Source organism: Nothoprocta perdicaria, unplaced genomic scaffold (assembly GCF_003342845.1).
Source record: "Nothoprocta perdicaria isolate Ctin4 unplaced genomic scaffold, notPer1 scaffold_79, whole genome shotgun sequence".
Taxonomy (NCBI): domain Eukaryota; kingdom Metazoa; phylum Chordata; class Aves; order Tinamiformes; family Tinamidae; genus Nothoprocta; species Nothoprocta perdicaria.
In genome coordinates this window covers 1,265,633-1,293,276 of record NW_020456076.1, presented here as the reverse complement: position 1 = coordinate 1,293,276, position 27,644 = coordinate 1,265,633, and the positions used below count along the sequence as shown (strand labels likewise).

Sequence of the window (27,644 nt, the reverse complement as noted above, 5' to 3'; positions counted from 1 at the left end):
TTTTTTCTCTTTTACGGGTTTCATAGGTATAAGTGGCGAGCTGATACCGTCTATGCACACAGAGTGTTGAGATACACAAGCCTCATGCTAGTCTGCGCATTGCTAAGGCCACCTGGGCAGTCACTGAACCAGAGCACACAGGAGAGGCCGTTGCTGCAAGGCCCCGGTGTCACCAAGTGCTGTCTTCTGCTCACAGTGCAAGCGGTGGGCGCTGAAGCACGCGGGCAAGACTTTACCTTCATTGCTATTGCAGTCCTTGTGCCTGAATTTTGTCATGGACACGCACTACCGTAAAGCGAATATTAATCCGGACACCACAGAATGTCGGTGTACTTTTTTATATGGAGAAAAAAATATAAAGGAAAAAAGGAAAAACAAAAAAAGAAAAGCCATCCCTTTGGCTGATATCTACAAATAAAAAGTTTTATTCAATAATAAAACTTCACCAGAGCTCCCCAAAACCTGGAATCAAAATCTGATTAATGAACTGTAATGTGCATAATTATATTACAGAAATCCCAACTCAGAAAACATAAGAGCTAAACATACCTATTAATCAGCGTGTTTGGAAAATCTCTAGGCCTCATCTGCTTAATTTTAAATGCCCTATATGCAGTAAGAATAAGGTAGCAGAGCCAGAAGTTATATGAAAGCCATACAATTGTTTTCTTTATACACAAGCTTGTAACTCCACGGACATTAGTTGACCCAGGCTGCACTTGCACTTGACTCAATGCTCAAGCTATTACAGCAGCAAAGCTGGTAGGAAGGGTTTCCAGTAGCAGAGGGCAATGCAAAAGCTACCGCAGGAAAGTTAGACCACTTGCAATTTTCTTTTTCCTCAAGTTATGTGCTTAAATTACTCCTGGAAGAAAGTCAGCATCCTCTGAATAATTTAACTACAACCATACCTCTCCCACTATCTTTCAGCAACTTTCCTTTCTTTTTCGTATGTCTAAACTCATTCTCTAAAGACTAGGTTATAACTGTGTTAGAAATCCAAGCCGTATCATGCAGGTCCAGCCTGTCAAGATCAGGTCAACACTGGGTTTCAGTCAATACAATTCCGATAACTTAAATTTAATTTGATACCTTGACTACAGTCAGAGATCCAGGAACACTATGTATTAACTATGCTCCAAATATGACTGACTTAACTAAATATTCTGCATCAGTTAATGTGGTTCTCTCAGAAAAAGAAAACAAAGAAAAAACCACACTCTACCTGAAAATTACAGTAAGTAACAGTAATTAGCGCTGCAGATATTAAATACCCACCTAACACAGATTAATATTTTGTAATAGGCAGATATGCCAATGTTTACCACACTATAAAAGTACAACTTAGATAGATGTGCAAGCTGTGAAATGAGAAACCCAATTTTCTGTCCACTTACTCCAATACCATTCCCGTGAACAGGGTCCTTGATCTTCATCACAACCCTTGGTCTTAAAGCCAGCATATGAAGACAGAATATTGCCATAAAGTTCAGCACATATTCAAAGCGTATATTCCGAGTCAACAGCTTCCCGACTTCCTGGACGTGGGACTGGTGCTTCAGCATTTGTTATGTACCATAACTCAAAGACTGCAAAATAATACCACTAAAGTTTACTTTATTAGTACACCAATGCCCTACACATTTTAAAATGTAATTAAACATTATTGAAGCAAGCATTAAATGCAGCCCTTCAGCCCAAATAACAGGTAAAATTGATTTTTAAAAATAAATCAAACTGTAGCAATTGCCAGACTCCAGTAAAGCCCCCCAGCAGTTTACACTTCTTCATTTTTAAAGATAAGAGCTGGAAAGAGAGGACTGAACTGGCCTGCACCAAAGATATCCTTACCACTACTTTACTACCCTGTTTGACCTCAGATAGGCAGTTCTCTAATTAAAGCACTCAATTATTCCCTGCTGTTCAAGAGCAGTCCGTATTGCTACAGTTGGGGCAAGGTAATCTTCACAACTAGCTGTGCATATCTGTATGATTTTGCTTTTATGTAAAGTGTACTAGAAAGGTTTCAACTGCAATGTTGTGATGTACTTGTAACTGTGCAATATTATAAACCAGCCTCAACATTCATGTAATATTGCATGTGAAATGAAGGGGCTAAACAAACTAAGAGCTGCATCACTTAAAGAACATAGTGCTATACTAGGTTTTAATAAGAAAATTTAGATACAGAAAAAGTAGGGTATGAAAATAGTGTTTTCCTTCTTGCATTATAACTAAATTACATTAAGGTTTTTGTCAGTCTCACATATTACATTTAAACTCCCTTGTTGATGGAATGGAAAGTATTCACATGATCATCCAGGTGTAAACTCGCACACATTAACAGGGAGTAGCTTTGTAGAGGATTATGACAAACCTTTACAGATTAAATGAGGTATTGCACAGATTAATAAAAAAGCAAAAGGCAACAAAAATATACAGCAAATTGGTAGAACATTTACATGATAAATTTTACAGAATCCATAGACAGAAAGTGTGTTTAGTATATCATTCACCTTAAAAAATATATATATATAATATAATATATGATCAATCGTCCCATTCGTCATCATCCTCAAAGTCTTCTTCATCATCTTCATCCTCATCTTCATCTGCAAGACAAGGAAGTACAAGTCACTTGCATGCTGGGCAAAAGTCTTCCATATTTGTTCCACAATTTTCATGGAATAGAAACATTATTTCAATGAAGCCAAGACAATGTATTTGGGAACCCCGAAGTATTTTACTAAAATTGCTACACTACATGTGACATTCAGCTTAAGCTGCAACCACTATCAAGATATAAATTCTAATTCCTTTCATTTCTCACTGACTTCCTACTATGGGAGGGAGGGTGTGTGCGGGGCAGACTTCTCTTTTGCTGTGACAGAGAAAAGTTTTTATTCATGCTTTTACTGTTATTACTTCTCTCTGAAAAAAAGTGAGTAGATACCATGTTCCCATGTTCACGCTAAATTCTTAACTTCAGGGACAGATTCACTCCTGAAGTTAAGAACTGCTTCCTCAAACTTACCTCATGAAAAGATTTTTTTCTTACTACCTAAGCAGGAAAAAAAGAGTTCTTGTTGGCTACAGACTGCTACTGTTACTGGAATGCTACAGAGTGCTTCTATTTTTAACTTTATTCCATCTTCCATTTTTCTTTATACATTTATTTGGCGACAATTATTAAATTATTGTACATATGAAAATACTGATTTGTCAGGTCAGGAAATTCACCTCCTAATACCTTTGAATTTAGTATCCTTCTGGTGTTTGTGTAAAGCAATTTGTGTAAAAATTGAAATTACTATGGAGGTCAACAAGGCAATACGTAATTATATTGGAGACAACCCAAGTGTCTGCAGAGTGCAAGTGCAGATTTGGTTCTGACAAACTCTGGAAGAAAAAAGGTATCAGACTGAAAAAGAAGAGATGCAATCAAATGGCTGCACTGCAGCTACTGAACTGTATTTATTATTGTATGTGTATGTTGCATGTACAAGTTCATGTTTGAAAAATGCAAATCCTCTAGTCACTGCTGTAGTCTTACTTTTTCAATGTATTTTAGTCTGAAAAGTCTGCTCAGTAAAAAGCACACAACTAGCCATTCATTTACTATCCAGCAGGTGGCATCCAAAGTACACTGGGAACCACATAGATCTAAGTGTCCAACTCTGCAAGAGCCTTTGCTTTAGAAACAGATTTTTTTAAAAACCCTGCTTTCCAAAATATTCTTTTGACTAACATTACATTAGGTATCTAGTGGATAAAAAATATATCAGATCTAAAAAAGTCTTTAGAAGAGGTGGTTACTAACCTTGATCAGTAATTTTTAATTCAGTATCACTGCAAGCTACTATATACAAACAACATATAAAGTACCACAGTGTAACTACTGAACCCATCACTGATGGTCTGTCTAGAGCATTCTATATTTGACTGTATTCTGAAATCTTTTTTTTTCCTATTAATATTTTATGTTCCACTGAAACCTTACCACTTAGACAGCCTGATGTCAGGAAAATCCTGCCAGGCTTACCTGAAGAATGAATGGCTTTGCTCCTTTTCTGCATAACTTCCATTAGTGCACCCACAATTCCTGAGGTGGGTGCGGGCGTAGGCGGCGCGCTCTCCTGGCCATCAGATACCTCGAGGGGGGAAAAAAGAGCACACAAAGATGTAGTCAGAAAAACAACCTGTGTATTTCTGGACAAACTGTCCTTATAAAACTGCTGAGCTTGTTTTCAGATGCAAGGACAAGTACAGAGTCAGTTTTCTTAGCTCGAACTAGACCTATGTAAAAAAAAGTCAGAACTTTTTTGACAGCTAAGCTTGAGAATGAACTGGTGTTCAATACTGCAACTCATACACCAGGAAGCAAGTGCTCAGTTAGGAGAAAGCTTCCTGATGTAAAGAAACCTTGATGTATACATATAATGATCGTATAGCTCTTCCCTTCTCCCCCAAAGACACCCTTTTTATCCCTAGTATACAACAGTTTTTCTTCTTGTTTGTTAAGTTTGTTAGTCAAGTTTACTCTGGGACAATAATCCCTTCTGAAAGTAGCCTTGAGTATCATAGAGCATACCTGTACTAACAATTAAATATTAATATGCCCTTACACATTTTGCACCAGAAGCATCAAATGCACAAAAGAATGACCAAAAAAGCAGAAATGAGAGTCAAAGATTAAGAGAAAAAAATTAGGTCGAGTAGAAAACTTTTACTGAACATCAGACTAGCTGAAAGTTGAATCAGTGTTGTGAAAAAAGCAGTTTAAACCAAATGTGTAAGGAGCACAATGCAAGATGGTGACAAGTAATAACTAAAGAGAGATAAAGAAACAAATTGCACTTACAGAGTATGAAGGACTGAATAGGGGACTTAAGAAGGGTGAAAAGACTTAAGTTAAAATATAGCGGGGCGGGGAGGAGGAAGCAGAGAGACATGGCCTAAAGCAACTTTAGAAATATTTTCTCCCTCTTCAGTGTTAGAATCATCTCAAAAATTTTTTTTAGAAGATTTGACTAATTCAGGTGAGAAAATCCATAAGCTCTAGAAAACCCTCATATTTCAAAGCCCTCAAACACAAAGGCCAGAGGGATATAGCGTTACGCTTTGCACATCTGTGCAGCACGTGCTAGTTTACTTTGTTAACAAAGAAATGTACTGCTTCTAACATCTCAAACTGAAATAGTTACACTTTACTGGTAAATTAAAGACTGTTACACCACATAAATATGCTTTATTTCCCTCTCCCTTTTTTTCTTTAAGGTGTCACAGTCTTTATTTACCTTTTTATAGCCATAATACTTAATCAACCTAGACACATAAGCAAATTTCCTTTATGAGGAATACTCAATGCCGTGACTGCTTTCAATACTTTTTAAAACTTTCACAGCATAAAAGGTTCTCTGTAAACTTATTTCTTAAAAGAAGCATACTCCTAAACATGAAGTGACTACAGACAGAAGTTACAGATTTACATGTTACAGGTGCATAATCTGTTTATAAAGAGTACTTAGTCATGTGCAAGGAAAGCCAAGAGTTTGTTCTTTAGCATGGCTACACTGGGACCAGTTGGTGGGGCTTGAGATGGGAAGATGTTGACTTTCTTACTTTACAGAAAGCAATGATCTGTTCTGTTACCTCCCACATTCCTTCTACAATCATTCTAACTACTGGCTAGTTTTACATTAGGAGTATTTGCAATTTAGTGTTATTAATGGGGCATTTTTGGTATATTTTCCTGTAATGTTAGAAGTGGCTCACCTTTCTTGTGTAACATCTTCTAGACATCAGTGACCGGGCTTTTAGGCCAACATGTTACTATAAATGCATTTCATACAACGCAGAGAGTAGGCACCCTAACAGCACTGCTGTATCTGCGGGCAAAACTTGCCTTGCACATACTGAGTTTCCTAGAGAATACACCGAGAAACTCCCTGAGCTGCAGCAGGAACAACAGAGACAACCACTAGGGGCAGAGGCAGCCTCAACATCTGCAGAGCACAGGACTCTTCTAAGGTGGCAAGAAGTGATCTAGTGACTGCTTTACAGTACCACTACTGCTGAGCCCACTCCCCGCAGTTCTTTTTCCACTGAAGTATTCAAGAGATTAGCAGCATCTGCATAGTACTTCTTGCAAAAGTTCTTTCAATTTGAATTTAAAACTTTACTGAAAGTGAGAAGTGAATTTGATATGAGAAAAACCGATGTAGCAAACGTACTTTCTAATCATTTTCTTCACTAGTAAAGCCTTATTTAAAAAAAAAATAAAAATATGATCCAGCCCAAAGGGAAAAGCTACAAGTTACTGTTTATGTTTTGGTATTCTATCCATTTGCAAGTTCCACTAGGGACTTGGAGAAGAAACTGCTTTACTTACAGATTTCAGTTGTATACCCTGTCGTATCTGGTCTAATAGTGCATCTCTTCCTGAGCAGGACACTGGTCGACTGTTATGTTCTACTTTCTTTAACTGAGCACCTTCTCTGATTTGATCTAAGAGTGCTGCTTTGTTTCCTGCAGGAACTGGAAGCTGGTTGTCAACCTCTGAGTGAAGACCTGGTGGTGGAGGAGGACCAGGAGGGGGTGGAGGTGGAGGTGGAGGCGGGGGCACTGATGACCCGCTTGCTGGTGGTGGTGGTGGTGGAGGAGGACCAGATGGTGCAGATGATGAATGCACTGGTGGTGGAGGAGGATTCATCCTGTTTGGAGGAGGAGGGGGCACTGTTGCACCTGGTCTAGATGGAGGTGGGGGTGGCGGTGCTGCTGTGGGAGCTCTTGAAGGAGGAGGAGGAGGAGCCCCTCGGCCTCTAGCAGGTGGGGGAGGAGGGCCCGAGCTATGGGGAGGTGGTGGTGGAGGTGGAGGGGGTCCCCCTCTGCATGGCGGCGGCGGAGGTGGAGCTGAAACAGAACAAGACAGAACACAGAATTACTCACTACTCCTGAGCATTCAGGAGCTTTACAGAAAGATCCTTTTTTTTTTTTTTTTTTTTTAAAAAAAAAGCAACAACCACCAAGCTTTGCCTTCCCTTTTACACGGATCTCTGTGCCTGTGCAAGCTTCACCAATCCTGGATTTGGCTGAAGATAAATAACATTTACATGAACATAAGCTAAGGCGAACACAGCCCCTATGTCTGTCACTATTTCGAGAGCATAGACTATGACTGCCATATATAAAGAGAATCCCAAGTTCTAAAACAAGCTATGTCATTACTTATTTATTGGGGGGCGGGGGGAGATGTCCTACTGTAGTAATTTCCTTCAAAATCCAAAATATATCTAAAAGATTACAATTTCTCTTGATAAAATTTGGCAAGATTTCAAAAGAAACCTTCAAAAAAATCTGTTGAACTGTGAAAGAAGGAGAAAAAAGATGTCAAAATACTCTTAAAATGAAGTATACATCATTTCCATTCCATAGATGATGATTATTATTATTAATTTATACTGAAATTATTGAGGGAATTATTTTTGAAGCATTATCTTCAAGCACTAAAAGACTGGGAACGTGTTACCAGTGGGAGCAGGAGGCCCAGGGTGCCAGGCACGTGGCACTCAGTGTGGGCACTGGCATCCTTAAACCGACCTGACCTGGCAGCCAGCAGGGCAGCAGAGCCCCTGGCAGAGCACCCCAAGCTACGGGGGACACCCAGAGAGACCCACTTGAGTCTCCTCCAGCTCATGTGCCTTGGTGGGCAAGGCAGGGAGCTGTCACAAACCCGCATCTCTCTCTGCTGGCTACTGCTTCCCAGGGCAAAGCCGCCTTCACGACACCGCTCAGTTTGCTCCTCCTGTCATGGAAAGCACCTCCTAAACAACTTCTCCCACCACCACTAGGCAATACGAACAGGAATCTCCGTGTTTTGCTGAAACAGTCCCCTTCCACGCAAAAAGAAGTCTAACACTCATTTAGAAGTTTTATCTCGCTAACAGCACAAGCATTTTTTAAAATTTGCTCCTAAAAAACCTGCTTCATGAGCACATGCAACTACAACCATGCATCTACATTCTAAGCATGTGGGTAGATTAATCTTGAAGAAATTGGCAAACAAACAAAAATATCTTTATGTGATCTTCATTTTTGCTAACAGAAGCTACTCTGAGCCTTTCTCTCATATTTTATGCCTGCAAACTTCAAGTGAAATACATATTGAAGTACTTGTCTCTCCCCTCCAACCCTTACAAAACTGAGTCTTGTTCCCTTTTGTGGAAAATAATTTCCAACAACATTGTTATGTACAAGATTATAAGAAAAAAACAGCTTCAAAGATACTTCAGAGCAGAGGATCATTGCTAACAGCTTGTGTTGAATTGCACTTCCTCTGCTAAGAGCATTTAAACAGCACAATTCGATTTCCTCTTCCACTAAATATCTAACGGCTTGTGGTTTGTGCAGTTGTTTCATATAACTACTTAGTAATATGACAGTGCCTGGATTAAAAAATATAATATATTATATCTCACATATATATGTGATTTTTTCTCTTTCCTTCTTGAAAATCAGATTTAATTGCACATGATTTAACTATGAAAAGGCCTTTGCCCTCAAGAAACCTGCTTGATTTTTACCTCCTCTATTACCCTCTTCCTGTTAACGGCTGAGAAAGCAACCTGTCTGCAAGGGAACAGAGAATTTCAGGGAGAACAGGGAACAGAAATTTCAGGGAGAAATCCCTGAAAAAGTCACTTGAAGGAAGAACCACCTATTCCTCCTTCCCTGCACATCCTATAGAATGGCATATTACTCCTAAGTGCCATTTTCCTAAGCTTTATATAAATTTCTCCTGTCTCTTTTATCCCACCCCTCAAAAAAAAAAAAAAAAAAAAAAAAAAAAAAACCACAAGCAGAAAATCTCCTTTCAAATTCTGTATTTTTTTCTCAGAAGGAATTATTATCAACATTCTTGAAAGGAAAAATTAAGTCAGTTTTCAGTTGACTTTAACTTATTTTCTTGGCCATTGAGGGCAACAATTTCTAACTAGAAACTTATTCAGTAAGTAGTACGTACAGTTTTTGTGTATATACCAGTACACAACACGGACACGCTCCAGAGCCTTTAATATCTGCAGGCCTTGAACCTGAGGTTTCCAGAGGCACAGGATTTATCAGTATGAGAGCCAGGGAAATATGCAACATCCAAACTTTGGAAATAAAGTCAGGAGGTTTTTTTAAGCTTTAACTGCACTGTAACTGAGAAGTGAAAGGAATGAAAATTCCATATCCTGTACTGCAGCCCCTGCTATGAGCAGACTATAGGTAGCTATAACACCTGTCAGTTTTGCTCTCCTTTAAACAAGGAGGAAAGGCCATTACTTCATCCTAACCCATACATGCCAAGTGAAAAAAGTAGTAAGTTTTAAAAACGCAAATTAATCTGAACATGGATATTAATAAAGAAGCTGTAAAGACTATCAATAGCGTCCCCACCACAAAACACCCAACCTCCAAAAACAGCAATAACAGAGAGAGAGGGTGGGCAAGTAAAATGAGAAATAACGTCTGTTTCAACAGAACAACAAATGGGTTGTGACTCTCTTCAGCATCTTAGCAGGGTGAACACTTCAGCACAGAAATTCTTGCAACAAAAGACAGGAGAACGTGTTTCAGAGGCAAAAAGAGAACATTTCAAACAGCAGGCAAACTACACACCACAACGTATTTCTGGATAAAACCACTGAAATTTTGAATTTTAAACTTTTAGGGTTAACCTTTTATTATTCACTATTCATCTACCTTTACCACACAGCAAAAGCCTCATCATATTTATCATGCATGTTAAAGACAAAGCAGCTAATCTTTCACTTGCATACATGCAAAGTTGTTTTAACGACGTTAATGCACACATTTCAAAAAAACTAGCATTTTATACTTATTTTAATCTAGTCATAGGAACTTCAAGACAAATCTTGAAGTCAATCTAAGATCTTCAGTCAGTAACTCTGTACACATCTGAACAGAGTTAAGATTATATAAAGAAACAGAGTTGTTACTGAGACAAAATCAAGAATTCTAATTTTGCTTGAAATTCAACTAAAAAGTCTGACTAGCATGTAGTATCACCACCAAACAAATGTGGACTGGGATTTCCTGTCCGTTAGAAAAGAATCACACAGTTGCAGCAGGAATAGTTTCAAACACATTCTTGGATGCCAACTCAAATACATACCACTCCAACGTGGGGGACCTAAGAAATAAATGTAATAAATTACTGTACCCCAAATCTGTAGCTATTCAAGCACTCGAACAATTTGTTCACCAGTTTTACATGGCTATAATTTCAATGGTTTCAATATCAATCTTTAATTGAAGTTTGATATTAGCAATGTAATTTTCACACTGACTTTTTATGTTGCAGCAGCTGAGATTGCATTTAAAAATCAGAAGTTACGTATTTTAGAGTTTTCCTAAGGCAGAAATTTAATCAGACCTCCCTAATGAGCAAGTGCTACCTTTTACTTTAAACAGGGAGGAGAGGTGGAAAAGGGAGGTGACACCTTTGGTTTCTTTAAACATTTACATCAGATTTCCTGGTCTCTGGCTGCGGCAAGGCACAGCATACACTGCCACCAGGGCTAAAGGGACACTGCGCTGCACACATCCTTGTCAGCCACATACTGTTGTACTACTACAGCTAATAACAGATATATGACTTTTAAGAATTTAATTTATTTATGAGGTTCAGGCTATAAATAAAATATATAACATTTGCAATCTGAAAAAAAAATCCATATGAAATGTATTGCATAGCTTTGCAATCAGCAAAACATTACTGGAAGTTACTTAGCTGACAGAGAAAAGACTTTTTTAGGAAAAAGCACTCTCATGAGTGAGGCACAGACTTTTTTTTTGATTGTCTCTTCCACAGTGCATCATGTACAAACGCATTACAATCCAATATATCTGTAGCGATGTGAAGACCAGAGAAGATCAGAACTGATCATCATCAACAGGTTACAATCCAATTTTTAAGGCAGAAGAACACCTGCAAAATCTGATGTGAAAGTAAAGGGAAACCCACCTTGTCTACGAAGTTCATTTTTAACAGCTTCCACACCTCCTGTTTTTTCAATGAAATCATATATGGCCTTTGAAGTTTCTTTGTCTTTAAGTTGGGCCTCTGAAATTCCGCACAGATCAAAAAGGTTTTTCAGTTCTGGGTCCAAGTTGTTTACCTGTAAATTAAATAGATTAGTTTCAAGTATCCTGAAAAAGGAGGTTTACAGTTGGAAAGTAATTTTAGGACTATTTTAGGAGTGGGATGTACCTAACAAAAACTTAGGTTTTACATGTTTTCCCCTCAATCCCATCTCTGTTCCCTTCTGCTCCTCCACCATCTTTCTCTGCTTAAATTACAGAAATAAAAGTAATCAAAAATACTGTGAAGTGCAGTTAATATCTAGTTCACGCTAAACTTCAACCACTTAAATTAAAAAAAAAGCTCTGTAGCTTGTAACTGTTCAGCACATTGAGCAATATAATAAAATACTTACATCAAAACCTGTGTTTGGATCCCAACCAACATGTCCAATGTGCCTTAAAAAAAAAAAAGTAGAAAAGTCTATTTAATCTGCAGAGTAAAAAGGATCTTATTAACTAAAATAATTATTTTAAAATAACAATTTTAAAAATATGAAAGTAACCCCTAGATAACTATCATAACTATCACCACCTAGCTTCCACCTTGATCTCACTGGACACATCAGAGCCTCATCTGTGAGGGAAATAACAACTCTCCTTCTCGCTTTTTGTCTCGTGAGAAAAAGAAAACAGACAAAGCCCCAATTTCACCCTTAGGGGGTGTCTTCAGGAAGACGTTAAGGCTCTGTAGTATCCTGCAGTTTATACTGATACCAATGCAAGGGCTGCACACGACCAAGGAGAGCATCTGTCACACTGAAGAGCGTCACAGGGTTGCAGTCCTCCTCCTGCCTCCCATCCTGGTTGGCTCTCACTTTCCTGACATGCCTCTCATTCACTTTGTTTTTGCAGAGAAATAAAATAAGGACAATTTTCAGTAGTCATTCATCTAGGTTTCACTCCAACCTGACTCCTCTAAAAATCTGGTGCCCACTTCACGTGGATATTAAAGATATTATTCAATACTCTAATCTAAAAAGACAGTAGAAGAGAGAAGCCTGCCAAATTGCAAAGACTGTCTTGCCTTCTCTCTGTTTTATTTATTTTTATTTATTTTTTTTTTCTTTAAGTGCCCAGCACAAGGGCTGTTGGATCCAGGCTTGTGGCTGTTACTACCACCAGAGGCCAAGTTCCCTCCGTGATGATGCTGTTCTACGTCTAGTTGTTGGTTTTGATGTAACTACATGAAGCTGATTTCTTAGCTTAAGAGATAAGAATAGGGGAAAGTCTGACTTAAAAGTTGCATTATGCTACAGAAAAGGCAGAACTAAAAGCCCTTTGCTTTGTATACAGAAAAGGCAGAACTAAAAGCCCGTTGCTTTGCTTAAATGTTAATATAAATATGTAAGATTTATTTAAATGGAAGGCACATTGAATTCCTCTTATTATTAACATACAGTCAGACTTATCACCATGGTATTATTCTGGATGTTACAATACAGCTTGCTTCATGCAAACTGGACATGTACTTCCAAATGTATAGTCTCAAATCCAATTATACTGTTTTAAACTGGCATAGGCAAGTTAACAGAAGTTTACTAACAAATATAATCTTACACCCTTGCATACCTGTACAGTTTGTGAGCATGATAACTATTAATCAAACATGATTACAGCACTTCATGGATACTAAAGTTCTTAAGAAGTAAAATACTAATATTTGTTATTCATTTTTTGATACCTCAAAGGAAGGTAAAAAAAGTAAGTTACTTGTACCTAATGACCATAAACATTATGCCCTGCAATGAAAAACAAACCTCTGGAAATCTTCATGAGGTAACCACAGTTTCTGTGATATTTTTAAGTGCATGCAGCAGTATGCTATATAAGTATATTTTTTTAACTGCTCAGAATAGGGAAACTGAAAAGCTACTCCCACATTTTCAAGCTCCTTTTGCAAAGATTCACTATATTTGATTTAAAATTACATTTAACCTTAGCCTGTATACAAATCCTGACACAAACTAGAACATATCCTTTGTTTGAACTTCATTCAATATTTCATATCATCTTATTCTCAGCTTTTCTAGGACAACCTGAATATTTTATGACTGCACATGAAGAGTTCCACAACTGTGAGAGTCTGACAGACACTGTAGCACAGTCTCATACTCAGTATATTATGGGGACTGCTTTACACCCCTCAAGAGCTCTGATCAGAGGCCAGGTACATCAGGGCAAACTGTGATTTGCCGTTTTGTCTGCCTGGACCATCAGCAGAGCTACAGCAGTGACCAGCTACCAATTTCCTCTGTTTTTCCAGTATGAAGAGACATGAACAGATGTAGCCTGTCCGAACAGATGCAGCCCGTCAGTTCTCTACTCAGCAAGACGTCTGAAGTATCTAAGCACAACCTGGTCGGGGATGGATTTCAGCCTCTCCTTTATTTTCTGTCCTCTGCTCTATTCTACAGAACACTCTCTCAAAACACTATATTGCTATAATTGTAATATTATGGTAACTAGTAGCCCTAAAATTATATTAGGGATTTTCAATCTAGAAAAGTGCATCAGTGTAAATGATGCCAGGGAGTGCTTCAAAAGCACAGGGCTTACCAGTTTCAGATGCATTCCTAACATTTGCTTTCTAAGATTTCAAGCAAACTGATGTTTCCTGCAATTAACTCAAGTTTTTTATTTGTTAAAGCAGCAGCATTTTATTTTAAAATGCTGAAGATCAAACAATCAAATTACCACTCAATAAACCAGCAATTCAGTAAACTTAGGCAGAGCTTTTCCAAACAGTATCTTCCCTCATAGCAACAGCTATCACGTAAGAAACTACAGCAAGCAAACTCCATTGATTACCAGGTGTCCAAGGCATTCTGGGCTTCCATCACAAGACACAGCGCCTGCCCACGGACCACAGTGAGTAACGTTACAAACAGGAAGCCAGAGATGAGCACATGGCTCTACTGTTTCCATCACCTTGCAAAACCAAACTGGCAGGTGCACTTTGTAGGACAACTTACAGCCACAGCCTAAGAACATGGTGTTAAAAAGATGATCAATGAGGCTGTTAGGTTGACCACTTAACCAAGGCATCTTTATGCAGCTAAGTGACTTAAGGACAGCAAGTTACTTGTGTTCAGAACTGAAGTGAACTTCGCCTGTGTCTAAAGTAATTGCTTGAAACCTCACAATGTGCTGGCTCATATCCACTATAACTGAGGTGACTCAACGGTCACACAGTTTAAGCCTGGCGTATTTGCACGTGTGACTGGCAAAACTCAAGAATGTCCTTACTGGAAGTTAGATGGCGTCCCAATATCTGCCTTTGTCAATCTCTTCTTTTTAGTTTTTCCTTTCTTCTTTTCTTTGGTATATGAAATATTGTTGACTTGTGGTGTGTAAAATCTGTTAGTAGTAATTTCTGGGTTTTTGATATCAACAGTTGCCATTGGTAGATTTGGACCTGTGAAGAAAACATACAAGATTTTTACTATTTCTTCAACAAAATCATTCTTAACCTACTAAGTCCCCACCCCTCTCCATACATATATACTTCTTGTGAATGAGAAACTACTCACACCAGAGCCAGTGTTCCACATGCAGCTGAGTGCTGGGTGTCAGAAGTATTAACCAAATTGTTTGAAGAAAAATGTTGCTGGAGCAGAGCAATGCCAGCATAGTTTTATGAACTAGAATTTAATTTTTGTAATTTTGACATAGGAGATGATTTGAAATTGAATTATGATAGGTACAGCATTCGCGAAATTTTTCACTCATCAGAACAAGAAACACCAAGACGTGTCTGTACAAGGAAACAACTGTAACTACAATCCTAGATGTAGGTATTCTGACTTCCATAAATAAAACAGTGACAGCAGCACAACCTGACAGCACAGTAAACTGATCTTAAAGAGGATCTGTGGCTTAGCAAGCATCAAATGGGAATGATTTCTGTTACAGCACACACAACTTCACAAGAACTTCAGACTGTAAACAGGCTTCACTCTGTATGTGTTGTGAAGTCTCTGAAGCACCAGAGTATTTGCAAAATAATTCAAAATTACAAAATAATTCAAAATTACAACACAAAATAATCAAAGACAGACAAAAACTGAGCTTGAAGAGTACTAGGAACAAAGGCAGCAGGGAAAACAAATTAAACACTCAAATTATTAAATTCTCATACCTCATTCTTGAGATTAACAAATCAGAAATGTTAAAATAATTAGTGTATTTATTTTAAATGTATCTGAATTAAACTCCTGTCAATTTTGGCATTCTACTTGTATCTGTTGTGTGTACAGCACTAGTAAGAGATCTTTTCTAGCAGCTTTTCCACCCATTTTTTTCTTCATTTCCACTGAAGATAGCTCTTACATGTTAGCGGTATTTAAACACTAAGAAGCAATTTAAGCTTGTTGTTCATATGGCGTAGGCCCTCAAAAAGCAAAACAAAGCTATCTACATGGATCACTAATCTAATTCTTCCAAAACTGCAGCCATCTTCCATTCCCCTCCAATCTGCCATGCAACGGTCAGCAAGTCAATTTAACCAGTTTATCTCAAACTCAGACTTCTGACCGCATGCTGAAGCGGAGGAGCAAAAACAAGAGAACAAAAGCCTTTTGACAGCTATTGACAACGGTGTTTGTAGGGAGCCCACAGCCACCCTACACCTTCTGAAAGCACCAGCCCCCCGACAGCCGGGATCACACCGTGCAGGCCGATGCAGCGGGGCCTGTGACAGCAGCGTTATCTGACCTTGTGGTTTAACACCTCTGCAGCAAGGAGCTAGTGATGGCCAGAACGGGAAACAAAAACAGAACAAGAGACGAGGCTTTGAGCTAGACAAAGCTCGTCTGGCAGCTCCTACATCCCACTGTAACTGGGCGAGGACAAGATTTAAAACTGCATGAAAAGGGCACACAGGACAGCAAGTGTTTGCTGCTGGCAGCAATTACAAAAGCAGAAAGGCTACAGTCCAGACTGCTGTCTTGTGAGAGTCCCAAACACACACTGACCACATACTGCTGTGCACAGCAACACTCAGCATTAGCATTAAATTCACTAATTGATCAATACTATCAATGGCAGACTTAAATGTGCAGTTAAGTGCTTCTTTAGGATGAAGAGACAATTACAGCCTTTATTTCATAGCTTAATATAAAACACTGCAGCAATTTCCTCTTTATTCCACCACTGATTATACCCTCTTACTGTTATAGGTATTTGCAGTTTCAAGCTACAGTGAAACTTAAAATGCAACTGCTGAACTGCCAGCAAGTCCTCAATACCCTCACAGTTGACCAAAGCTTTCAATATACGCCTTGCTTTTTGCATGCAAAGCCTAGATTAACCATAAAAAGCTACATGAAGCAAAAGACACTTACAAAATGAGATATTATTTACCCAAACTCAATTTAAGTGCTGACAGCCTGGTTCTTCGACACTAACATCCGTTCTAGATATTACAGAAATATCTTTAAGATGAAGTGATTCTTACCGTCAGCCTTAGCTCTTAGATGTCCGTGAGGGATATAAGGACCTTGAAAAGAATTATACTCTTCTAGAACTGCCATATTTATATCCAGCAAAAATTTTCCCATCATAATACATGCACCTTCCCCATCAGCTACAGACAGCTCAATAAATGAAGACGAGAGGGGCACATAGAGTTCATCATTAGGAAGAACCTGACAATACAGCGGCTTTAAGCACCCACTGCCAGCAGTATCTGCGATGTCTTCAGAAGGAGGTCCAGAAAAGGTGGTACAAAACATTTTGAAGTATTTTCCACTTTAGAAAATTCCTTGTATTTTAGAATGTCTCTGGCCTGTCTGTAGCCTCGAACAGATGCCTAAGAATAACTGCAAACTGCTCCAGTTAGCAGCTGAAACAGGTCTGTTGCATGGTGCTTAGAGCTTCCCTCCAAGCCCGGTTGTCCAACAAATCCCTCTTTCGGGCAGGACTTCACCAAGAGGTCAGTCCAAACACAGTAACTCCTCTTTATTTGCATAGAGACCTCGTCATTACAAACGAGAGCGGAATGTAAATCCCAGGAAATTACAGGCTAACACACTTTACATAACTGTTAATGCTAATTTGGTTTAATCCTGCAATTCTGTAAAACAAAACAAAAATAAAATTAAAAAAAAAGTTTTAATCCCTACCACTGAAAGCAATATTTTCTCCTATACAACTTGACATTTACCTCGGCATACGCAGAAACTCTAACCAAGCCCCAGCTAAAACCAAATGCCCCACAGCGTTTGGGCACAGATCACACGCTTCCAGAGACGTGACTGTTCCTGCTCCTCAGTTGATAAGAGACCATGTAACTGATACAGAGCACAGCAGGAAACAAAAAATCAGGTAAACCATTCTTGAAAAATATTTTTTCACTATATACAGAGAACAATACAACCCCCAATTTACCCTACAAGAGCTGCTTCTTCAGTTAAACCCTGACAATGTGTGTCTGCTCTAGCCTGGCTTACAAGAACTGAGGAGTGTGAAGTCCATCGCCATCGGGGTCTCACCTGCAACTACAGAAGGCAGGAACACGGCTAACCAAACCTTTATCACTAAAACAGTTGAGCTTTATAAAATTCAAGGAGAACATGAAAGGGACATGGGCAGCCCAGGTTAGTAAACACAGAGGTGCGCAGAGCTTTGACTAGTGATTACAAGCATTAACACTGGGCATAAACCTGTGTTTTTTTATAGAAGAGGCCAGCAAAAATGCATAGGATCAAAGTACGGCAAGTTTCGCTCATCAGCGCTCTCCTAAGAAGCTGCTCTTGGCATCCTGGCTATAACAGGATGAATAATGGAGACTTCCATTTATATTTTTAGTACAAAAGTTTTCATAGGTTTTCTCCAATCCTCCCACTGCCAGAGATGGCAAGTCAGACAAATGATTTGTTTGTGTTACTGTAGGTAAACATAGCAGAGACAAAAGCTGGTTTATTTTGTGGCCCGTGGTACCACCACTGCTGTTTCGCTTTCCCTTCTGCCCTGCAGACGCTGCTATCAAGCAGACACTGTTCAGGGGAGGGCAGGCAAACGCTGCTGAAAAAGGAAAACAACTGCAAGCTGAAGCCTAAAGAAATTCAAGGGATCAAAGAAACTGAAGGAATCCTACCGAGAAACAGGTATCAGAAATGATCAACCAACCCAGAGTTACCCACGTTACTGCCTGGGCTTCCTCCAAACTTAAATGTTTATGAGAACAGAAACATTCATTTATTTGAGCCATGTTCGACCCTACGAAGGCTTTATTTGGAAATAGGTTAGCAATTACCTACTTGTGTTACCCAACTACCAAGATGCTTAGACACCTTGGTTAGTATAAGCCTAAGACCACCTCAAGTCTGCAGGTTTACAGCTGTCCTCAGGGTTGAGGGATATCAGATGATCAGGTGATGATATCTCTGCTCAAGTAGCAAACTAATAGTTGTTACCATATTACCTATGCTCCAATCACCAACAGAAATACTACAGATTAAATCACTTTTTAGGTTCAGTGTGGGTTCATAATAGTCTTAACTAAGCTTGATATTCTCTGCTGTGCATTTTTCACTTCATCTTAGAAAAAACGATAACATGTTTCAATCAAAGTTATATTTAGTTTTGATACCTTCCATCAATTTAGTGATGGGAAGATCTTCTCAGGGAGCCTGTATCTTCATGTCAGCAAGATGTGTTCAAATAATCCTTGTATGCAAGGAAAATGTTTACCATCAAAAAACATACAGTATATGTCCAAAAGACTATGCTACTGCGGTAGCGGCATATATTGAAACTCAGATTTTATAAGTGTTTCATGAATTGAGTCATGATTAAACTTATCTTTAAGTAAATACCTCCCTTATAACTGCCCTTTGATTTCAGCAAGGTTCTGTATATCAACTTTATATATGTATTCTGCAAATCCAGCAGCAAATAAAAAATACAAAGCTTTCTTCATAGGTTAAGCTGAAGGGTTTCTGTTCTACTTGCTGTAAATCATGCTCCTCCAAAAGCCACAAATCTTCCAAGCAAGAACTAAACAAATACCAAAGAATAAAAGCAAAACAAATATATTGGCCTCCAGCATACAAATTTACTGCTTTCTCTACCACATAACTATCCTCACCAAGTCCAAAGCAAATATGTAGAGCAACAACAATGGACAGAATTGGGGGAAAACAAATAAAACGTAGAGATTCATGCAAGAAGCTTACCATTCAGTGGGTCTCGTCTTTTTTCTGATGGGGAAAAAAAAAGAGAGAAAAAGAAAATGAGCTGTTTATTCATTGGTATCACTGGAAACTTTCCTTCTAAATATTACTTTTCTACTGAAGCTTTGAATGACCTTGAACTCACTCTTAAGAACCTAAGAACGTTCTTGTTTTTAGACTTGTAACTCAACTGAAACAAAATTAAGCATTATAAAACTATAAAAAAAACTTAGAAATAGGCATGAATTTTAAGTAAGCAAACCAAATACAAACATAATGAAATGGCCGAGTTTCAGATGTTTTGAATACTTTACCAAGTTTTGTAGTCCTCAAGCAGCTTTCAAATGACTTTGTTTTGACAAAACCCATCAACACAGGATTTCTAAATCATGTGTTGCACTTTTTGATTACTAGGAAATGAGACCACGTCCTTCATTTTAATTTGAAGCACAAATAGCACTTCCAAGCAGTGATGTTCTCACAGACCCCAAAGCCCTTCACAATTGTTTTATACGCAAAGAATAAGAGACAAGTCGATTTACCTAATGTGACCAGATAACTAAAAATCAGCACCCACTCTCCTAACTAGTAATGCTGTTATTATAGGCACTAAGCCCAACTGTTTCGCTGAGCTTGAAGAAATTGGTTTGAAATATCAAAATGTAGTTGCGAGCATTTCACACCTCAGGACCCTTAGACACTCCTGGCAGCCTGTAATGGTCAACCCTCCTTTAAAAGGTGTTTCCCTCACTTACAGTTCACATTTTTCTGCCTCAGACATTTACAATCACCCTTCAAGACATGTAGTTCAGCTACATTTACACCACTGACATACCTGTGCACACGTTCTCAGAAGTTTGGGGTTTAACAGCACCCATATGGGCAAGCACAGTTTATCATCTCTCCTGCCATACAACACATAAGACACTGTATCCTCACTTTTAAATCCAGAATACCTGGCACCTAACAGGGACTCCAAAGAGTTTTGTAGTAACGGGAATTTTTAGTAGACCATTGACTTTTCAGTAAGCCCAAGTCCACTGTATCTTTCAAGACACACACTTGGTCTTCCCCAAGGAAGCCAGCAGGCATGTCCAGACTGGTTTGACCTAATACAGTAAAATCCACTCCACACTTCAGTATGCAGGGCACTGTGGCCTGGCAAACTGATCTTCAGGTGAGAATAAAGAACTTTTCAAGATCATGGAACCTTCATGAGATGAACAGAAGAAAAATGCTCTGAAAATCTTCTTTGGCTGAGAAGTCTTCCAAGGACAGGCACCGCCTCTTAGCTCACAGCAGAGCCTGGCCAGGCAGAGATGGAAAGCCTATGCAGGGAAACCTCAGCAGAAGCTACCAGGTCTGGAGGACAAAAAAGGTGGTTTTTTTTTTTTTTTTTTTTTGCCCAATACTGTGCTTTCTCTCCTTGAACACCTAAGAACTACTTGTGTTGGGTTGCCAAAAGGCTACTCAACTTCTGGAGCACATTCACAGTCCTATCTGGGAAGCAGCAACTCGGAGAAATGGTAAAGGAGAGCGTAGGATTGAGAGCAAGTCATTTGGCACAGGATGGGATGCTGGCAAAAGCACTCTGCATCCACAGGAAATGCTGAGCGACCTTGTGCTAAATCAAAGGAATCCATTACAATATTTATTAGGAGAAACAGAGTTCAAGAGATAAAGTAACAGAAAACAAATTGAGACACTTTAAACACTTTTTCCAGAAATTTTTGTTGGGTGTTTATACAAAGGTGCATCTGTGGCTGCAAGTCATCAGTTCTTCTATAGCTGCCAGATGTTCTCCATATCCAGCAGCCACTCTATGAAGCTCCTGAAGTGCATTGGGAAGGGTGTAAAGAGCTAAAGCTCACACAGTAAGCAGAGCTTCTGCGAGCATCAACAAAGCTCTCACGCTGGAAGTGCAAGTTGTCTATAAAGTCAGCCAAGCACTCAAACCTGCTTCTACCTCCAAGGAAGCTAAGAACCAGGCAAAAGACTCTGCTGCACCATTATGGCTAAGAGCTCAGCACACAGCGAGGACAGGCCCTGCGCCTATAGGCCCATCGACATTCCTGATGGAAAATAAGAAACTAAAATAATTCATGGTCCTGAGTGCAGATGGACCCAAAGCATCAACGTATCACGCTGATGAGCACCAAGTGGAACACAGTGTTCACTCTGCTTACTAAGAGGAACTATTTGGGATGAATCTTTAAGAATTAAGTATAAAGGCCATGTGAATGAGTCAAGAGAAATGAAATGACTACAGTAATTTCTTCCTAAAGATGAGAATATAATTCTGACTTTTTTTTTTTTTCTTTTAATAACAATTTAACTAGATAGCACCCTGGTACAGGAAGATTTCACATCAATTCCTTCCTTCCTCCCTTCCTTCCCCTTTCCCTTTCTACTGTATTTAAAGCCTCCCCATGAACAAACTGCTTGTGTGTGTTCAGTGTGGACTTGCACCTCAGTGCAAGTGCAGACGCGCTGGCTCCAGAGCTGCCCCCACAGCGGGACACATGTCACCCACCGTGCAAGAGGGCAGAGGACCTGCCCGTGTCTGCAGCTCTTGGGTACTCTGCACAGGAGCCTCAGCTTGCTGAGGCAGAATGGTTGTTCCTGCTACCTCCCAAAGACAAGGGCTTTCTGAAAGACTCCTGGATAAATCTTGCAGCAAGGCTGAATGGCAAATGATGCTACCAAGTGATTACAAGGAGCGCTCATTTCAGCGGAAAATATGTCAGGTGGTGCCATGATGAAATGAAATATATTTTGGATGGTAGAGAAGTGGCAAAATCCCTTTAAAAAGAAAGAGCATCTACCTGACTACACAAGGTCTATTTTTGAGAGGTTAATTGCATTAAAGAGTATTATGCCAATTTGCAATTCAGGTTATGACTTGGATAAGTGTAAAGCCTGTTATTTTAGATTTGCAATTAGATACAATCCCATCCACGGCATAAATATGAAACTCCATCCGGTGGCTTGTTCAAGGACCAGTCCCTCTTTTTTTTTTTTTTTGAATTCTTGCTTTAAAATTGAACAAAGGAAAAAAACTTTTTTAAAAAAAAGTCATCTTCAACATGTAGTTAAAAACATATCAGTAAGCTCATACTACAGTGTGCCTTTCAGCACAGAAACCAAGACATTTGCTCAAAACAAGCATGAAAATTTTTTGTTGTCCTGTGAAGAAAAATTACATGAGGAAGAACTGTGATCGCCCTGTGAACAGGAGAAGGGTTTTTCACTAAACCACTTCATTTTCAAACATAGCTTATCACGGCCAACAACTTGGACATCTATTTCCTCCCTAGTCAGGTCTGTGCACTGTACCTCAGTATTCTAGACAGATGATAGTTAATAGAATGAAACTTCAGGATCAGGAGATTCAGGCTGATGCGAAATTATTCTACATCTCCAAAACATACATAATTCCACCATTTCTTAGTGCCCTCACTCTTCTCAAGAAGTCACACACATATTCTAACTTGGCCTGTAGGTAAACTTTAAAACAGCGTTTAAGCTTGCAGACTAAAAGCTCTGTGCTTGAGGCACCTTCCCTGATGGAAACCTACATGACTACACAGATCACGTAGCTTACTGAGGAAGGAGGAGCTTACTGTGGCAAGGAGGGCACTGCAAGAGCAGAGATTCCTCTCTTTACACTGGACTATACTGAACTCCTAGTGCAATTCCAGTCCAGAATGGAGCACAAAACTGCACCTCGCAGCTTGTATACAAGCCCATGTTCCTGCCTGCAACAAGTCTGAGAACATCCGTGCGTGCCCAGCCCATGTTTAACATCAGCTTATCCTTCGCAGTCACGTGCCTGTCAGACGGGCAAGTTGTTTATGGGCTCCTCATAAAAGGACCCAGACAGGATCTGTAAAGAGCCCAGACTCCCTTCAGAACTGTGGCCATGTTTCTCGGGCATCACCGTGCAGCTGGCAAAATGCACGTCATGCTTCAGAGCGTCCTGCACTGCTAGGAACACTATAGGCACACTGCGTCTCTGTTCTTGGCTTCTCACAAGATTGCTGCTTGTGAATAAAAGACATTTCTCTGCTAAACATTGGACCGATGCCAGTAATTCATTCACATGCACTCCTGAGCATCCCAGATGGTAAAGCCTTCGTTACAACCCACTTGGGCTGAATTTAAACAAATTAGTTATGAACAGCCCAGAGCTAAGTGAGTGTCTAATCAAATATGAAAACAGCTTACAGGAAAATTTCCAGTTTTCCCACTGACAACTTAATTTTTTGCTTCTTGTCTATATTTTCAAACACCATAACCTTGGAGTTCAACTTGCAGAGAAACTTGCAGTGAAAGCACCAAGTAACTTGGTTAAAAATAAAAAAATATTAACAGAAAAATATTTTTTGCTCAGTAGAAAAATGAAACATATTTTCCTATTTCTACACAGAAATATGGCAGAAATGGCTCCAGGAGCTTTCAAACATAGACATTATTTCCTGCCTCCCCCCAAAAAACAACATAAACAAGCCTGAACTTAAGATTAATTTGAATATTTACCAGATTTTCTTTGCCGTCGTCCAAGTAAATCTGTTACCGTTTTTCGGAATAGTTTAGCTTCTTCTTCATTAGCAAAATTAAGACCAACTTGACATGTCTGAAAAACATTAATATTCCCCCCCACCTATGACTAAAGAAAACACTTTAAAGGCTTTCTTCATTGTTTTCTTAAACCTTTTGAAGACATAACCAGGAAAATAAAAACAAGAAAAACACCACATGGTAAATTGGGCACCAAATCTGAATGAAAACATATTCTAACTAGGGGATATTCACCTATTAATCAAGTTTCTAAAGCTCATACTTCAACAAAATTGAGCAAGATCCTGTAGGTTGAAATCAAAGGGGGCAAAAAAGCCCCAAACTCGTGATGCTTTAAGGATACGTGAAATCTGCATCACCAGGGAAGTGAAAATGTACTATGCTTGCCTTATGGATTAAATCTTCTAATTGAGGCACAATAAAAGCTTTATAAAGAAAAATCTTCAAGGAACAATTAAAATTGTATTTTATAAGAAATTTACAGAATGAAGGTGAAGACCTCAATTGTACTAGAAGAAGCTATTGTTGAAATAAGTAAAGAATATTTTAAAATAAGTACTCAAAGACATTAAGACTCACATCTCCAGCAAAGGTATGAAAATATCCTCTAGGACTATTATATACAAAGTTATTGTACAGCTCCTGCTCCCACAATAATTTCCCATCCTGAAAAGGAAACAAAAAGGGAAAAAAATATACATATTTAAATATTTTGAAATCACACTGCCAAGCTTAACTCATTTCACATTAGAACTTATGAAAAGTTTGGATCTCTGTCGTGTTAAGCATCTACCCTGGCCACTCCCCAAAGAATGGGTTCAAAGTGCACTGGGACATGGAGAGGCCCCAGACAATTACAAGTCTCTGCCTTCTGTGCAAATTCCTGCATGTTTTCAAAAATATCTTTCGAATTCTCCAATCTGCAATCCTGATACTGGCAGTAATAACAGTGATATCAGTGACAACAATCACATAGCTATAATAGTAATTACAGTAAGGGAGGCTTCTGCCAGTATGCTACCTACCTGCAGGTCAGCCTTCAAATAAAACTTTACAAAGGTGAAAATTTCTTGAAGTTGCTATCTATGGCATTGCAGTATGATAGCCAAGGACCAAGTTTTTCACTCAAATCTAATAATTAAGTGGCCAAATCTCAAAGAATGCCAGCAGGCATTCTGGAGCGAGTGACAGAGGTCAAACTCCGAATGCTGCTCCCAGCCCTAGGGACAACGGGGAGACTTCCAGAGTCACCTCCTTGGTGAAAGGCACTAGGACTTACGTTTCTCTGTATCAGGTTATGAAAACGTGCCATGCACACTTTCTATTCCCTGTTTCCTTTTCTATTCCCTATATAGCTCCTATTCCCTAATCTGTCTTGAACGAAATATTACAGCAGGATAAACATCCTCAGTTTGAACACACACACATCATGGAAAATACACGTTTGCCCTGCAACTTCCACATACCCCAACACATCAATCTTAAAGTTGCTTTTTCTCACACTTACAAAGACAGTATCTAATTTGAAAATATAACACAATGAAACCTGCTGAAGCTTTGACACGTACCCATACAGGTGACATTATACTATTTTCTACTAATTTTAGTAGTTAGATTAGTAGAAAACTGCTTCTGTGAATTGTAAGAGAAATCATACATGAACTTTGTTTCCTAAGAAATGATATCTATGAGATGATGGAATTTAGAATAGCTCACAAAAATGCACAAATACCTATTAATAAGCATTGTAATTGCAATGCACTGCTTACAGTATGACATCTATTGACTTCAGCATTCTTGTATGAAGTTGTACATGTAACAATTCATTCAATTCAAAATAGTGAAAGAATACAACAGAATTTAAAGAGTGAAAAGGAGGGGGGGGGGAAGCCAAAAAGGGTACTTACCTTGATGTCAAATATTCTGATAAAATATGACCTCTGTGGATTGTCCTTTACAAGGCAAGCTACACCACAGCATTTCTTCGACCACATGGCATTGCGATCTGCTGCATATATTTGAACGACTGCTGAAGACATTGTCTAAAAGGAAAAGCAGCTATTACTTTTAGATCAAATTACAAGTATACATTTCATCTTTTAGCAAAATATCTGTTAATTTTGTCCTTTATTTGGGGCAGCAACTCTGATGACTTCCCAGTATGATTTTGGTCTACAGCTACTAGCCACTTCCTATAATTCCTGAGCATGGTTTGAGAATTCACACTCACTAGGATCATTCCCAGTTGGCTCTATGAAACCATCCTCCTTTAAAAATAAGACGAACATTATTCCAGACCAGATGGCCTCAATTAGCAGAAATTTTCCTAAGCAAACTTTTTATTATGGGCGTCATTTAGGCATAATAAATTATGGACGTAATTACAGGCTAGAACATCTCTCATATGATATAAAAATGAAAGATAGCACTGTTTAGCCTGGAGAAGAAAAGATGACAGGGATAATCTTATCAATGCGTATGAATATCTGAAGGAAGGTTTAGAAGAGGCAGATTCTTCTCACTGATGCCCAGTGGCAGGGCAAGAGACACTGGGGAAAAAGAAAGGGAATACAGGAACACTGTCTGAATCTAAGGTAGACTTTCTAGTTCTTATTTTTTTACAGTGAACACTGGAATGGGTTACTTGGAGGGGCCGTTGGGTCTCCAATCATGAAGACCTAGCTAACCCTTTCTGAGTAGGGTTAGACTCGATGATCTCTGGAGATTCAGCCCAACCTCAACCACTTCGCAGATGTAATTCTGTTTTCTATCCTTACCTCCTTTTTCAACTACAGAACATCAAGTTCATGCTTCACAGATCTACTGCAATTCCAAGGTCTTTCTTGAAGGACCATATCTAATCTGAGTAATGGGCTCTAAATTAGGTTTTTCTCAACCCCTTTATCAACATCTTGCCAAAGTGGCTTACTCATGCAGAATGAAAACATCTCTTGTTGCATTACAAGATTATCTAAGTACCATACAATCACAGAATGCCCAAGGTTGGAAGGGACCTCAGAGGTCATCTAGTCCAACCCCCCTGCTCAAGCAGGGTCACCTAGAGCACGGGGCACAGGGCTGCGTCCAAGCAGGTTTTAAAGATCTCCAAAGAAGGAGACTCCACAACCTCTCTGGGCAGCCTGTTCCACCACTACTCACATCATACTTCCATTTCCACAGGTTAACAGTGATGAAAAGAAGCACCATGCCAGCTTTTTAGGATTTTATTACCAACAAACTTCATTTCTCTCCCCTAGAATAGCATCAGAATAACTGTCTGGAGTGTCAACTACTGCCTAAGAAAGATCTATAGTCTTTGTCCAAGAACCACAATGCAGCTCCCATGGGTGAAGATATGAATTTTGCTCCCTTCTTTGTAGTCGCTTCTTCAGAGGTACTAGAACTGACTGCTAATCTTTCCTGTAACCTACAGTAAAAGTTTTAGCAGAAATAACTTGAAGAAAGCTTCACAGTTGCTTCTTCAAATGCTCTAAAGGTGGTGGTGGGGTGGTGGTATAATTTTAGTATACGTCTACCTTTACACAGTAACACGAATATTTTAATCATAACAGAACTTGTCAGATAACGAAGGGGAACCTTGAATTAGCCATATCACCTGCCAACGTAGACAGTGGATGGATACTGCGGGTATAACAGGAGTTACTCTTCCCTTATATCACAACTGTAATGGGTAAAGACTTATTTGTGACCAAAATGGCCAGAGTTTGCTCAAAATCT

At 39.1% G+C, this 27,644-nt stretch overlaps 1 protein-coding gene across 2 annotated transcripts; it reads right to left on the bottom strand.

Moving 5' to 3' along the window:
- Positions 1-495: 495 nt before the first annotated feature.
- Positions 496-25,945, bottom strand: WASL (Wiskott-Aldrich syndrome like). Of its 2 annotated transcripts, XM_026051664.1 has the most exons (11): positions 25,814-25,945; positions 24,486-24,572; positions 23,865-23,961; positions 19,329-19,352; positions 14,398-14,566; positions 11,505-11,547; positions 11,033-11,186; positions 6,392-6,912; positions 4,043-4,151; positions 2,517-2,612; positions 578-1,589 (listed from the first exon to the last, which is right to left on the bottom strand). In XM_026051664.1, exons 1-10 carry the CDS (start codon positions 25,943-25,945, stop codon positions 2,551-2,553), a joined length of 1,398 nt encoding a protein of 465 aa, XP_025907449.1. In that variant the 3' UTR covers positions 578-1,589; positions 2,517-2,550. The 2 variants fall into 2 exon arrangements, with proteins under 2 accessions (XP_025907448.1, XP_025907449.1); XM_026051663.1 differs by having other exon boundaries at positions 496-2,612.
- Positions 25,946-27,644: the final 1,699 nt, after the last annotated feature.